Source organism: Glycine soja, chromosome 9 (assembly GCF_004193775.1).
Source record: "Glycine soja cultivar W05 chromosome 9, ASM419377v2, whole genome shotgun sequence".
NCBI lineage: Eukaryota > Viridiplantae > Streptophyta > Magnoliopsida > Fabales > Fabaceae > Glycine > Glycine soja.
Window position 1 is genome coordinate 42031729 of NC_041010.1, and position 15812 is coordinate 42047540.

Below are 15812 nucleotides of genomic sequence, written 5' to 3' on the forward strand. Positions count from 1 at the left end.
ATGAAAATTATAATTAAACCTACATCTAATGTTCTAAAATAGTTCCACATCCCGCCATTGGATCAAAACCCAGACCCTGACATGTGGGGCCCAAATGTTTCTCTCTTTCTCTCTCAAAAACATTTTCTGTCAAACTTAACGCCCAAACCTGATGATACCGTCACCCTTCAAATATATATTCGACAACCTCAAACACTGTCTCCCTCTTCTCCTGGTTTCATTTTCTCGCTTCAAAATATCGTAACCCCCCCCCACACTCTTGTCTTCCTCTGCTGCATTTCCCAGCTCAGCATTTTCTCGCGTGTCAGTGTTGTTTTTCTTTCCATGGCATTTCCACTTACTCTGTAAACTGACAGAGCATGTATGAGCTGTGTGCAACTGCCTGCGAAATCTTTGTTGTTTTGCATTGCGATATGATAGAACTCGACAACTGAGTCTCAGATCCCAATTAAGCAAATTTTTCCCATGCGAAAAATGACAACATAGCAAAGCACGATTTTTGTTGTTGTTGTGGTGGGGTGCGGGTAGCAGCTTCGAAAGCGAAATAAAAACGTGTGTCTGCGATGCAGAACCATCGATGTGGTCGAGGGAAGAAAAACTAGTATAGAAGATTCTCAATGAGTGCAGAGAGACAAAGCACAAGAAGAAGCAGTTGAGGTTTCCTTGGTAAGTCGTTTTACAATACTTATTATTACTATTATCTAAATGACATCACACAATTTTTTTTTTCTTCTTCTTCTTATTTATGTCTCTTTGCCTCCCTCATTAACCGCTTTCATTTTCATCCTCCGACGAACATTTCTTCACGTTCACCCTCTTTGTTTAATGTGACAATAACCTTGTTTTCGTTTGTATTAATTATTCTTTCCAATGAGTAATAATAGCACTAGATGGGTTTGTTTCTCTCTTATCTCGGTGAGCGGGGATTGATTGTGATTTACACAAAAGCTAAAGAGAGAATCAGAAGGAGAAGACGGGTGCGTGAGGGACGTGTCAGAAAACTTCGGCTTCGACACGCTTTACTTTTTTAATTTTTAGTTTTCGATTTCTGTATGTACGATAAAGCACCAACCCCACATTACTACTTATTCTTACTTATTATTACCATTCAGTAAGTAGTGCCATTGTATGCAACTATTCTTTGATCATTCATTCTTCTAAAGAGGATGGATGAATGAAAGAGTCTTCAGTAGTCTTTGCATTTATTCGCAATTGAAGAATTGCCTCCGTTTTGTTTCTTTCTGATTTCAATTATTATTATTTTTCCCTTCTTTTCGGTTTTCGGGGTGGCTATAGCTTTTGCTCTTGCTCTGATCCCGAGCCATGTTCGAGATTGCTTTTCCTTTTTGTATTTTTAGCTAAGGACCATTTTGTTTCTCGTGAAGGATATTGTTATTTCGTTAGTTGCATTCTAACTTGTTGCTTCTTCCAGTTCTTCTTTATTTTGGTGCCTTCTTTTTCTTGTCTCTAACCATTGCTTTTACTTACCAGAAATGGCCATTCTCTGCCACTGTTTTATTCAATGAAAGTGATTCCCTCCTCCTATTTTCATCTCTCAAGTCTCAACTTTATTATCCTAAATTGCTTTCTTAGTCTGTTTTGTTCTTTTATGTTTTATTTTTTTAACATAAAAAACTAACAATGGCATGCATACTGATATATGGTGTCTGAACTTTTGACGCTTTTTTTGTGTTTAACCATGAATGCTCTTCTTTGTTGTTCAGGAGAATAATCAGTGAGAAGTGGTGAAAATGTTTACATGCATTGCGTGTACGAAGCAAGCGGCGGAGGAGAAGGAAGAAGAAGAAGAGGGTGAGAGTGGCACAACGAGTACAAATAAAGAAGCCGTCAAAAGCCTGAGTGCTCAGGTTCTTAGTCTTCACACCCTACAAACATTTTTCTTTAGGTGAAAACAAACAAAATCAAACCCAATATTGGGTGGGACCACCCCTTTTCAATCTTTTACCTCCACGTAATAATAATATACCTAGCTACATACTGAGTACTGCCTACGTACAAATTCACACAACCAACAATTTTAATAATTTTAATGCAAGTGATAATAGTTTATATTTTTTAATTAGTAATTTGATATTTATAATTTTATGTATGTATGAGAGGGGTCACTCTTGTTTTGGTTTAGGATGACGTAAGATGTGTTGTTGTGTTGTGTTTTTGGGCAATTTTTTCTGTTGAGTGATGGTCCACTTCCACTCCCACGGTTTGGTCCATTAATTGGGTTTTTATTTTCATGCATGTGGTTATGTGGTGGTGCTGCGGGGCTGACCTGACGTGACCATATAGCAATAGCATCGTAAACGAATCAAGTGGGTTCTATTCTAGTGGCTTATTCTCTCTCTCTCTCTCTAGAGCTAGAAATTACGGAACCAACTTGTCAAGTAGGTTCCCAAGTACCCTTTTTGGCTACTTATAATTGCACATGAGATGAGACCAGAGGAGCAAGGTGGTTTGATTCAGACTTTATAATAGTGCTCATTTCCAATGTAATAGCTAGAGCTGGCGGAAGATTTTTATTTTTTACCATCTAATGTGCCAATTTTTTTTATTTATCATTTGACTGGAGGTATAGCACTATAGCCTAAAGTAAGTACTTTTGGATTATTCACTTATCGTTGATTTACCATTACCTTAATTTACCCACTTTTTTGTTTTTGTTTTTGGGTGTAAAGGCATTTGTGTGGTGAAAATTAAAATCTTCTTTGATTTGGGATGATGGGAAGTGTAGCAGTGGCATTGTGGCAACATGTTCCACATTCCGCGGTTTAAGTAATGTTTGGAAAAGATGCCTAGCACAGAAGGGGATGCTATATTCGTATCTTCGTGTGGCCCATCCTTGAATTCTTGTCGTCCCTAAAATTTTCTATTATGTGCATATGCAAAATATATGGATATTTATTTATTATTATGGGAGAAAAATACATTTACATTTATTAATGTTCTCAACAAAATACTAGTAGGTCCTTTAGAAGTAGAGGACCAATGTGTTTGAGTGAGTTGTTTTTCATTGTTTCTTTTAAGGCAGGCTTACAGTGTGTTTGAATTAGTTTCTTCACAAGAAATAATCAATTATTTTTTCATGGAAAAGATAAAACAACACATAATTGTTTTTACTTTTTTTATTTTTATAATATGACCATGATTTTATGAGATAGAGTTGATTTTTGTGTGTTATCTCCTATAACGGTGATTGTGGATTGTAACCGTAATTATAGATTAATCAAGACTCGTTATGAAGAGAACGGTTACAAATGATTGAAAGTAGGTTGACCGTTACCTCATCTTCATGTTTATCATTCATCCTTGTGAGTAAATGTTACATGCAATTTTAAGCTAAGCGCCCAACTTTTAAAAAGATGTGAGAACCTTGCTTGAAATATCAGATTAGAGAGACTTGTATGTGAGGCACGTTCTGATGCCCAACCTATAACTATTTTGAACCATATGTTTGTGATTTGTGTGAAAATGTTGACAAGTAATATTTGGATAGATATTGTTGGAGATTTCTACAAACAGGAAATGCTTTCCATTGGGAGTACATAGATATATATATAAGGTTCCTATATATAATGGACTTTCATGTTCACTCATGTTGTTGTCATCCACTTGTATCCTATGCCCAAGTACATTCTCCACCATACCAGCTGTAAAGTATTGCACGATGCTTCGAAAATGACACAATTCTGAAACCGTAAGACTCGTCCAAACATACATTTTTTAATTTATGTTTCAGAACCTCCAGACTTAGTTTCCCTACTCTTCCCATGTATGCCATTTGACAAACACTTCTGCTCCCATGCTCTATTGAAATATGGTACATGTCTCTAAATTATTTAGCGTATTTTAGTTTTTTTTTTGTATCAATATTGATCAACTAAATTGCTTTTGAGAATGGAGAATTTTAATTGCATTATTTGTATTTTCTTCTTGCAAGTTGAGAATTGGTTTCTCTATATATAATTTTTTGTCCATAATTCAGCAAAAAAATAATAAAAATAACACTTTTAGTTTTTTGTCCATCAACGGCATCTCTGAACTAGACAATTATATTGGATTTTTAAAATGAAGGGAATATTTGAAGGGGGATCTACATTGTTAGCAGTAGGGGAAAGTACAGCACTCAGGTGTTTTGAATGCTTTTTCTTAAGTGCTAAAAGAATATTTTTAAATTCTCCCTCCCCCCCCCCCCCATTAGATGCTTCCTAATTTTAGGTGTCAATGGTCAAAATCATAGATGCAGAAACTATGTAACTATTCAAGAATCTCAATTTTCTAAAAGTTTGAGATATTCTGTTAAAGTAGCATGATCTGTAAAAGTAGGTTTACATGAAGGCGTAGTGTTGACCAAGTACATGCATGTATAATGTAACTTTTGAAAATAAATATACAATACAGTTATATTCGTCTTGAAATAATTTTAATTCACTTTTATGTAACAGTGTTCTGATGGCACGTTTCACGTCTAAATTTATCGTTTGGTTGCGTGTTATGATAAGACGGTTAATAATCAATCTTAAATAATTGTTCAATTGAAAGTATCTTATCTCTTGCCATTTCAAAATGTCCATCTGTAGCTAGATAGATAGATAGGTATGATTTTTGTTCTTATTAATTTTAGATTTTCATCCAAAAAGGACTTATTTGCTTATCAAATGTCACTTGTCATTAATTTTGTATGTTTCTCACAAAATAGGTATCTATGGTACATAATTAAAACTTTCATTGCATTGGATGTTAATTTGATTTTTGATTTTTCTTACTGCATATGCAGTTAAAGGATATGGCACTGAAGTTTTCAGGTGCCTACAAGCAGTGCAAACCTTGCACAGGGTCTAGTACCTACAAGAATGGACAGAGGTCATATCCTGACTTTGACACCATTTCAGAAGGGGTTCCATACCCTTATATTGGAGGTGCAAGCTCAACTTCAACCCCTGCTTGGGACTTCACAAGCTCCAATTTCCCTGGTGGTAGATCAGACCAAAGATTTATGGGGAGATTCAGTGGTGATAGGACCCCTAGAGGGCCTCAATCAGCACCAGCCTCTGATGTAGTAGTTGTTGAGGATGAGGATGAAACCAAGGAGTGGATGGCACAGGTGGAACCAGGGGTTCACATTACCTTTGTGTCTCTTCCTAATGGGGGAAATGATCTCAAAAGAATTCGCTTCAGGTATGTTGAGAACTCACAAACCTTTTAAAAAAAGTTCCAAGGTTTTACTAATTTTTTTTATCTTTGATTCTTTATTCAGACCCTTAAATATAAACCTATTCAAACTAAATTGGATATTCAATTGTTGGCTTAACTCTGCATTGTTGCCACTGCCTTTTGACATTTGTAAAGATAGATTTAAAAGTAGGAGCCAAAAGATTTAGTTGCAATATGTCCTAAGTTGCGAAAGAATACGTACCTGCGAGGCCTTAATTTTATACAAAAGAATATTATTAATTGTTTTACTAATGTTTGATCCTTGATTCTTTATTCATACCATTAAATAATAAACCTATTCAAACTAAATTGTTTATTAATTGTTGGCCTAACTCTGCATTGTTGCCACTTCCCTTGACATTTGATTCCATTTGTAAAGATAGATTTGAAAGTGGGAGCCACTAGATTTAGTTGCAATAGTCCTAAGTTGTGAAAGGATGCGTACCTTCAAGAATATTATTAATTGTTTTTCTAATGTTAGATCTTTGTTTCTTTATTGAGACCATTTGTATATGAGAATTTTAGTTGTTGAAAAAGTTAATTATCCAGTAGGAGCAAAGACTTATAATAGTTAGCATTTACATTTGAAGCCGAGAGATTTTCGACAAGTGGCAAGCTCAAAAATGGTGGGGTGAGAATTATGACAGAATCATGGAACTTTACAACGTGCAGAGATTCAATCGACAAGCTCTCAACACTCCTTCAAGATCTGAGGATGAGGTAATCTACAACTTTTTACACCAATATGATGTTAAGTTGTTAACATTCCATTTCATTGACCTTGTTATTTAATTTGTATGAAAAAAACCGTAACAATACCAACCTCCATGTTTGTCACTGGCATGAGAAGATTTAGCTTTTTTCTTCCTCAACAAATATATTGGGTCTAGATTTTTCAATGTGCATTATTCATTGCCTTTGAACAGCGAAGAGATTCTTCTTACTCAAGAATGACATCTGGACAAGATAGCCCCATGCACTCCATGTCTTTAAAGGGTTGGACACCAAGGAATCACTATAAACCCTCAGGGAATAACCCTTCTGAAGCTATGGAACAAGGCAGTGGTGGTGGCCAAGACTTCCATGCAGCAGCTTCTTCCGTGGAAGCATCAAGGACAACCACCTCTTCTAGAGACGAGCGTTCAATGAGCAATGCCAGTGACTTGGAGACTGAATGGATAGAGCAAGATGAACCTGGAGTCTACATCACAATCAGGCAATTAGCTGATGGAACAAAGGAGCTTCGCCGTGTCAGATTCAGGTAAATAATAATAATATCATGCATGTTCCTAGTTTTGTAGTGGTTCCTCCACAAAATCATGTGACATGTTCCTAGGAACATGTACTTAATTTGATGAAATGGTCTTTTAGATTGTATGATGTACCATGTTCCCAAATTTCATAAAAGTTAAAATTTTCATCTAGAGAGTAAGCTAACTTTATTTTTAGAAGGTTATTACTAATTTGATTGTTTTATCAACTCTGTCTGCAGCCGGGAGAGATTTGGGGAGGGACATGCAAAGAAATGGTGGGAAGACAACAGAGAAAGAATACAAGCTCAATATCTTTGAAGTGTTGTGGCATTGAAGAGAAGTGGGTTCCTCAATTTTGTTTCCTAGAGATTGTATGTGGTTAACTCCATCTTATGGGAGTGGAGTTGTATACAGAAAACTAGCATTCTCACTTTACCAATACCATTGGTGATGGTCTTATGGCATTAATTAAAATTGTTGATACCCTCACAAACAATGCAAGCCCAGAATTTGGTATTTAAGGGTCAGTTGCCATGGTATTGGGAGGTCTAATCTTGCATATTAAATATAGATGTATTTATTCACCCACCTCTTCTCTCTTTATTATCTTTTTTTATCTTCTCGGAATGCTTTTGCGGTCATTGTTTATGTTTTGATTAATCATTTGTTTATTTTGGTCACTTAAGAAGAATTGCTATTTGTCTTTGCGTGAATTAATTTCAAAGCAAGTGAAAACACCATTAGTTAATGCTTATGCGGGTGCTAAACTGCTAAGCTATTCTTGACAGGTTACAATTCGAAGAGGACTAGAAAATGCTAAGTTATAATGCTTGAACTGTAAGCATTACTCTTTGATTTGCCGAGTGTTTTTCGTTTATGGGAGCTAAACAAAAATAAAACGAAACTAGTAGATATGAATTAGGGGTCGCTTAGTAAGCAGAGTTATATATTGGTTAAGAAAAACAAAACAAAAAAAGTATTTGATAAGTTTAGAAATAAATAGTATTTAATATATAGAAAATATTACAATTTCTTTAATAGTTTTTTTAGGTACTAGCTAATAATTTTAGTTCATGTTCATGGCATTGTCATTCTTGTTACAAATAACACAATGAAAATAGGAATGTTAACATCTTGAAGAGAATTTTGGTTATTCTATGTGTATTTGTTTTCGAGAATGCAAATAAAAGATAAATTTTTTTAATTAAAATAGAGTGTAAAAGATGTGAGTAAAAAAATTATAAAATTTAATTTTAATATTATTTTCATCTTAAAAAAAAACAAACACAACCTATAGGTCGTTTCTAAACCTTTGAATGGACTTCATTTATTTTCTCCCTCCCCCAAGCAATAATAATGTGAAAAACGACATTCATGATGACCGGATGATTGTTACATGCAAAATTAAAATACAACCAATAAATGACAATGAATTTTGTTTTAAAAAAAAGTAATGATCTCCAAGGCTAATATTTGATGAACTAACAAATTTATCAATAATAGAATCAAGGAGTTACCATTGTAAAAAAGACTCTTGAAATCATATACTTTCTCCATTTCTTTTCATGTCTTTAAAAGTTTTTACCTAAACCCAAAAAATGAAAATTATAATAAAGTAGTTGTTAAAAATTTCTTATTTTATCCTTTTTTTTAATTTCTATTTCACAATAAATGTGTATAAATTAATTGACAATTAAGAAAAAAAATAAAAATGACGAAGTCTACACTTTTGAAACAACGTATAAACAATTTTTTCCAAAATTTCATAAATTAAAAAAAACGGAGGTAGTAATATTGGAAGGGGTAGTTGCAAGTCAAGATAAAACATCCTCGAGAATAATTATTAAGGTTCCATTATGAGAATATTCATTAGGGTTCTATTATGATTCCAACAAAGCAATAATAATATTGTAAATAATGATTCTGTTAAAAAAAAAATTAATGTGATATGATGACGAACTATTAATAGATCCATCGCAATTGATTGAATAAGATAAATAAATGTTATAAAATCCATCATCCCTTATTCAATTCTCACCGATTAAAAAAATATACAGATTTGACGGGCTAGCAAATTTATCAATAAAGGAATCAATAAGTTACTATTTAGACAAGGCTCCATCAATGATGTGCCAATATATGGGTTAAACAAAGATAAAACGAGACCAGTAGATATGAAATAAGGGGTTCTTAATAAGCACAGTTAATATACTTTTTAAGAAAAAACAAAAAGCTTTTGCTGAGTTTATAAATAAATATTATTTAATATTCTTCAAGTAACAAAAAATACAGACAGAACTCAGAAGATTCACCAGATTGATCAACTGGAATAAGTAAAAAATCAAAATATTTCTCGGTATCTCAGAGTCTTAACAAAATTATTATAATCTTATAGAGAGAACATAGACAAGATTTATGAACACCCCTACCCAATGTGTGTACCAAGTCACAGGCTCACAGCTGTAGAATATTCCAAATGATACAAATAGGGAAACCTTTATTTATATTTATAGTAAAAAGCATCAACTGAGCTCTGTATGTCCCACAAGTACGAAACGATTACCAACAAGTAATAACACACACAGGCAGTACTACTAGTTTTGTAGTTTAGACGACTTCGGCAAAGTCATCAGAATATATGTCTAACCACACATTTATATTTTATATTAGGACACACATTCACAACATTGAGCATTATAGAATCATCTCCCACATTTACTCATCCGGCAACTTTTCTTGCGAAAGTTCTTCCAGTCGAAATCTGCTGTGGGGGCCCAAGGATGAAGTTTCCAGATTCAGAAATCCAATTCCCTCCAGCCTTCATTGGTGGAGGAGGACGGGGTTGCCCTATTCCTATTGATGATTGTCTTCGACTGGTAACTGACAAATTGCGCAACTTTTCAGCTGTTTCTGAAACCCCACGTACAGACCTCCCTTTGCTCATAGAAGCTGCCAACAACCAACATAACGTTGTTCCATAAACAATAAGACCACACTACCTTATCTTAAAGCATAATGAAATACTATTATTTAGTTTATTAAGTTAAAGACAACACTTCTCTCAAAGATATACAAATCAATTTTGGTGATCATCTATAAAAAATACTTGAAACAATAATTAAGCATATCAGAGACTGAAAAGTTTACTTGGGCTGCTGTCCTTTCCTGGCTGTCGATATTTTGGTTTAGTAGTCCTCACTGGCTTTTCGTTCTTAATTCCATCCTTCAGAAGAAACAGATTAATCGTTGGCATGACATGGAGGAATTTAAAAATTGGATGAAAGATCTAATCCAGTGTTATACGAAAGAGGACTTAAAAATTGGATTTTCATTTTGTTGACATCATCATGGAGTAAAAAGAAAACAAGCGTAGAGCTTGTCAGTAAGAGAGATGTGTCAAGAAGAGAATGCTGGGAGAAGAACTCACCTGATTTACCATATCAAGCTTCCGTTGCACACCTGTTGCAACAATTTCAATCGGATGAGAACCTTGTTCTTCACATTAAAAAATATGAACCGAGTATGTCAAACCAAAAACGACCTATTTATTGTACACATATAATCCAACGGGAAAAAGCTTTTATATGGATCAGCAGTCATTAAAATAAAAAATGGATAATTTATTGCTTAAACACTGATATTTTAAACCAAATAGAATAACATAATTGAATTCTACCCAAAGTAATCAAGGTAACCAATAGGTGTGCATCCAAGGCACAGAGGCCATGTGCCAGAAGGGCCTGGGCTCTGGGGGCAGCACCTCTTGGCGCCTTTCTGGTTTAGTCGAGACACACTTCTATCATCTTATTGTAAATTGTAAAGAGTAAAAATAGAAAGCTATAATAGGTAAAAACACAGCCATCAACTTGCTAACTGTGAGGCATAATGGGGCAAAATGTTCTAAAAGTAACTATCACCAGAGTTGGGACATACAGTTGAAGTTTTTGTATTGAATATCATAACCATTACTTATTATAGTTATATATATATACTAAGTCTAAGAATGATAAGCTCGAGTAGCTAATTTATTTAGAAAACCAATGTAGAATAGTAAAATAATTTAATATGCTCTTTTCAGACAACGTTTTTCTTTCCAGCAACCCATGTGCTTTTTGAGGTCCTGTTGCTCCACATCAAACACTCAATGAAAAAATGCAGAGTCATGGAACTAATCAGTAAATATGTAAAACCAATTGGATCACCTGAAGCTAAAGGAGGATGTAATTTCATGGAAGAAAAATTATTGGAGAGTTTCGAAGTAGGTAAAGCACCGGAATATCTCTTGACCTCTTGCTGATCCAGTGCTCCTCTGGTTCCAGCTGGAGAGAAAAAAGAAGAAAAAAGAGACAATTAATATCTCCATACAATTGTACAAAAAGCAAGTCCCTAGCAAACAAAATAAATAAACACAAACCAGGTGGAGGAGTTCTTGCTACTGCTCTGTTGCGAAGGGATGGAGGAATGTAAAAGCAACTCTACAGAAAATACAGAGTATGGATAAATAAAAAAAGATAAAAGCTTCTTGATGAAAAGAAAAACAACAAAACATGAACTAGTTAAAAGACCACCTGGAAGAAAGGATGTTGAAGAGCCTCTGAAGCTGTTGGCCTCTTGCAGGGATCCCAGGAGCAAAGTGACTACATTAAAGCCAAGAAAACAGAAAAAAAAAAATTTGGATTACATACTATTTGTTGATCAGTGGCTCGCAGCTAAGCAATATATAAAAAATACTTACTGTAATAAGGCTGATTGCATCATCACTAGCAGACGGAATCAAAGCAGAAAGATGCACACCGGCAAGCTGTAGAAAGTAAAAGCGTATAGTAAAAAGTGTTAAGTAAAATACTATTACACCTAGCACATTAATTAGGCAAATAGCATCCCAGAGGCTAATTACCAAAAATAGCAAGATCCAAGTTATATATCTAACCTGTGGAAACTGGTAGTTAATATGCCTTGCAAGTTTGAGTCCATCCGCCCATGATTCAAAGGTTGGATTGCCTATCACACCACATATTTTGTAAATCTCATCCGCTTCACTGCATGTGTCACAATGAAGGAAACATAATTATTTACAGAACCAGTTTCTAATCAGGACTGCTTTAAAGCAAAGAAAAAACATAACAATTTGCAATGACTTAATTTTTAAAAAAGAACGTGCAGTCAAATAAGATGACATGAAATTTTATAAATTGCATTAGTTCCAGCAGCTAATTTTTTTTTTCCCTGATGAAAATCTATTTTTGCTCTTTTCTCAGTTAAAAACCATCATTAGGAGGATGGGGGAGGGAGGGGGAGTGAGAAGCTAAATACCTGGCACCTGGGAAAAGAGGACGAAGAGAGAAAAGCTCAGCCATTATAGCACCCATTGCCCACATATCTAGAAGGGGGGGGGGGAGTTAATAAACAAATGGCAGCATGGTACTCATCATCATCAATGCAGAAAGCATTAGTGAAGAACATAAATGACACCATTAGTCCCAATCAGATACTCACCAACTTTAGAGGTATACATATAAGACTGAAGCAGCACTTCAGGAGCACGATACCTAAACAGGAAGGGGCCATCATACATGTTATTTAAATATCTAAAACACAGAATGTGATATATTGCAAGTTGAAGGCACATACCATCGTGTGGAGACATACTCAGTGTAGGGTGGTTGTGAACTGATTTCTCGGGCTAGTCCAAAATCAGCGATTTTGATGAAATCCTTGGTAACCAGCAAGTTTTCTGCAGAGAGCAGCACACATTTGTATCAAAACAGTAAACAATTTGCGACAGAGTAATAAAATATAAACAGTAGATTATGCTCTCAGTTTTTTAAATTAAGTCATTGTCTCAAAATAGGGAGTTCTGTTCAATTAATTAGCATTTAGCAAGCCAAAACTACAAAATGCATATAACCACGTTAGCCAGATAAAACTAGAGAACTAGTAATAAGAGCACAATATGCTAAGAAAATATATATGACATGCTATGTAATATAAAATGAACACTCCCAGTTCATCCAAAACCATAATCTACCAGATTGTGGAAGAAATAAAAAATAAGTACCAGGCTTCAGGTCACGATGGAAGTATCCACGCTGGTGCATGTAAGCAAGACCTTGAAAAACTTGAAAACACCAATTTCTAACTTCAGCTTCAGAAAACAGTTTTTCCCTGTCTTTCATGAGTTGGTATAGGTTGCATTCCTACATCACCCAAAAATTGACATTAAAATTAGTAAATTAGATCTTGCATCCACCAACCTAGCCTTTCTCTACCAAGAAGTTTAGTCACCCACCATGTACTCAAAAACAAAGTACAAGATATCACTTTCTCGAATAACTTCTTTCAGCTTCACAATATTTGGGTGATTCATTTTTCGTAATGACTGCCAAAAAGGAAAATTAGAGAATAATTATATACATAATAATCAAACAATGTATGACAAATAAGGTTACAGAATGATCGACAAGATGGGGAACCTTGACTTCTCTCAGGTTTACACACTCCTCCCAAGAGTAATATTTCTTCTTCATTTTCTTGATAGCAACCTGCAATTTTACAACTTATTAGGATTTAGGACAACATCTAACTTGAAATAGAGCCACCTTCATTATGTCAATCAAAGCATACTTACAACTTCACCAGTTTGCTTATTAATAGCTCTCCAGACAGTCCCAAACGTCCCATCACCAATTTCCTTAATTAACTTGTACCTGTATTTGCAGGTAATTTTATTAAAAAAAACTTAACAGTAAACAAGGGGAATATAGTAACATAACTTCTGCAAAAACAAAAAGAAATCACCTCTCCATTGTTCTCGTGGAACACAAAGCAGCACTTCCTTTATTCAACAAATGTAAACAAAAAGACAAAAGATAAATGGCATTTATCTCATGTAGATGATGCTCAGAGGTGTATAAAATATTAACAGGTTCCTGCTGGTCCAGCAAAATCCAACATCAATTTTCTGTCATAGCAAAAGAAGGCATAGAAGCAGAAACTTTCAGATGGATGGGCTGCTCAGCCTTATTCATTAATAGACCCACGGCTTTAAAATAGTTGCAGGACAAAGGTGGTAGAAATGAGCAAGAACCAGAGATCATACTGACACTTCTCAGGTCCCACTAAAATGGCTGATCAAAGCGATAGCATCACTCTAGCTAAAATCACCGTGACCCAAGACTTCAGAACTATAGTAAGATCTACTTCATCTAATCTATGTAGGATTTATTTCAGAAACCTCCGGTAACTGATGTATTGTCAGCAACAATACCATTGAGAGCAACAAGGAGACAAATTTCAATAACTACAGTCCACACTGATTCAGTGCAAATGCTTCACTCAAAGATGCAGGCAGAATCCAATATTCAGTCACAAATCTATATGCTTCAGCCCTGTAGAAGCAAAAATAGGCCAAGTCAATTTTTTTCCAAGTTGACACAGATGATGATGTTATAGAGGTTCTCCATGATAGATATCTTAACCAAGAAGAAGATTTACCAATAGTTTTAACTGAATGTTGGGTCAGCAATGCACTGCCAAAGGAACACTTATCAAGAAACTTCTTTTTGGATTGGTGTTTTGCAAAGAAGAATAAGAATAAGCGCTTACTTGTACAAGTGCACTTAAGATGCAGCACCTGTATCAGAAGAATGTAGCATCACGTACCCTGTGCTGATCTTTAAAGGGGAGCAGAACACTAAGTACAATTAACAAAGGAAACCCGAAGAAAATCTCCAAGGATGAAAACTCGCCAATCAAGCACTTCTTGGAATGCAAAAAACCGATACTGGTAGCAATTTGTCCAGAAACAAACACCCTCCATGTCTCAAAATGTAAATCAAGATCCTTTAGATTGAAACCCAGGCCAACCTAGAATACAAGAACATGGACAAAGCTTGGGGGTTAGATTCATAGTAAATCCATGCCAAATTTGTCTCAAATGCATGACCAACAAAATAAAAATCTCAGCAAAAACCAGAATGACATGAAATCAAACAGCTTAGAGATTCAGATGCTACAGTAAAACAGCTATTAAGACTTCAAGTCTATAAGCAAGTAAAATTAATAGCAATTACACTTACATCTAACAATTAAAATTTGAAAATCATGTACGAAGTCTGAAAGTTTTCCAGTGATAAAAAAAGCAAATTATCAGTCTAATAACTTTGTGTAAATTAAATTCCAGAATTTATATCCCTCCTCATAAAATAGTCTACGAGAAGCTCCAGGAATTGATTAAGCTGATCATCAGATAAAATAGCATTAATTCAACCAAAATAATTATCACCGAAGACAGAAAATAGCATACATAACTAGCAATTACAACCAATATGAAACTCCAGAAGCTGAAAGTTATCCATCCTCGATCAGCACAGCATAGTCCTATCCTCAAGCCCTAGCTAACACCAAAGCACCAATTAATAACTAAAAACCCAAAATCAAAGCGCAAACCCTTAAAATCCATCACCAAAACCAAATTCAACCAACGCATGATCCTTTACCATCCAGAATCAATAAAATAAACAAATCCAATTCCTCGATTGACAACCGTGAAAACCTCACGAAATTGAGGAAATAAAAAAGGAAAAGCAGAAACGACCGCGAGATTAAAGCAATAAAAGTTAATCAAAAGGATCCGAAGGGAATCGGATCGGATCTGAAACAAAGAAGACGGAGAGTAGAGAGAGAGAGAGAGAGAGACCTGAAGAGCAAGCAGCCTAACAACCGTCTCGAAGGACGGGAAGAGGTGGAATCCAGAGCTTCTTCTTCTTCCTATACGATACCTTTCTTTTTTTTCTCTCTCTCTGTTCGTGGCAACCAAGAGATTGGGATTCACAACACGCACCTAATTTATGCGTTTTTGGCTGGGCCTTAGTCAGCGCCTTGTCTTGGACTCCAACTCTTATTCTTATTTATATTTTGTCTTCCCTATCTTCATTCCACGTCACATTCATCCTTTTTTTTATTCTATTTTTCATAACTGCCCTTTCCTTTTATTCAACTTTTAAATTTTAATTTTAAAAATCGCCTAAAACAAGCTAGATTCTCTGTGTAACTTCTATCATTGGGGACTATATTTCATTACCTTGTACAAAGTATACACGATGACATGACAGAATAATTCAATGAGTTTGATCCCCTATATAATCTTTTTTTAAAGGTTTCCTATATAATTTATAGCTATTATAAATGAATATCTTCGACCGATATCATATTTCTTCTAGATATTTTTATCATTAATTATTATAAATTATTATAGTATTTTTTTTTAACTTCTAGCAACAATTATATCTTTTAAAATAAATTATATCGAATTACATATGTGGATAACATTTA

At 34.7% G+C, this 15812-nt stretch overlaps 2 protein-coding genes across 13 annotated transcripts; one reads left to right on the forward strand and one right to left on the reverse strand.

Annotated features, from left to right (window-relative positions):
- Positions 1–246: 246 nt before the first annotated feature.
- Positions 247–7118, forward strand: LOC114424941 (protein BREVIS RADIX-like). 5 transcript variants are annotated; one of them, XM_028391619.1, is made up of 6 exons: positions 247–666; positions 1725–1868; positions 4790–5190; positions 5817–5946; positions 6153–6487; positions 6719–7118. In XM_028391619.1, the coding sequence occupies exons 2-6, from the start codon at positions 1752–1754 to the stop codon at positions 6795–6797; spliced, it is 1062 nt and encodes a 353-aa protein (XP_028247420.1). In that variant the 5' UTR covers positions 247–666; positions 1725–1751; the 3' UTR covers positions 6798–7118. The 5 variants fall into 5 exon arrangements, with proteins under 5 accessions (XP_028247420.1, XP_028247421.1, XP_028247423.1 ...); XM_028391620.1 differs by lacking the exon at positions 247–666 and adding an exon at positions 772–977; XM_028391622.1 differs by lacking the exon at positions 247–666 and adding an exon at positions 1033–1050.
- A 1691-nt stretch (positions 7119–8809) lies between these two features.
- LOC114424942 (cyclin-dependent kinase F-4-like) lies at positions 8810–15356 on the reverse strand. 8 transcript variants are annotated; one of them, XM_028391626.1, is made up of 19 exons: positions 15178–15356; positions 14085–14345; positions 13974–14008; positions 13278–13867; positions 13108–13186; positions 12953–13021; positions 12769–12858; positions 12538–12676; positions 12111–12213; positions 11976–12028; positions 11793–11859; positions 11410–11518; positions 11215–11280; positions 11048–11116; positions 10894–10954; positions 10682–10798; positions 9907–9938; positions 9627–9702; positions 8810–9428 (listed from the first exon to the last, which is right to left on the reverse strand). In XM_028391626.1, the coding sequence occupies exons 4-19, from the start codon at positions 13283–13285 to the stop codon at positions 9199–9201; spliced, it is 1368 nt and encodes a 455-aa protein (XP_028247427.1). In that variant the 5' UTR covers positions 13286–13867; positions 13974–14008; positions 14085–14345; positions 15178–15356; the 3' UTR covers positions 8810–9198. The 8 variants fall into 8 exon arrangements, with proteins under 8 accessions (XP_028247427.1, XP_028247429.1, XP_028247431.1 ...); XM_028391628.1 differs by adding an exon at positions 14803–14871 and having other exon boundaries at positions 13974–14345; positions 15178–15353; XM_028391630.1 differs by adding an exon at positions 14785–14871 and having other exon boundaries at positions 13974–14345; positions 15178–15353.
- Between the last annotated feature and the right edge of the window lie 456 nt (positions 15357–15812).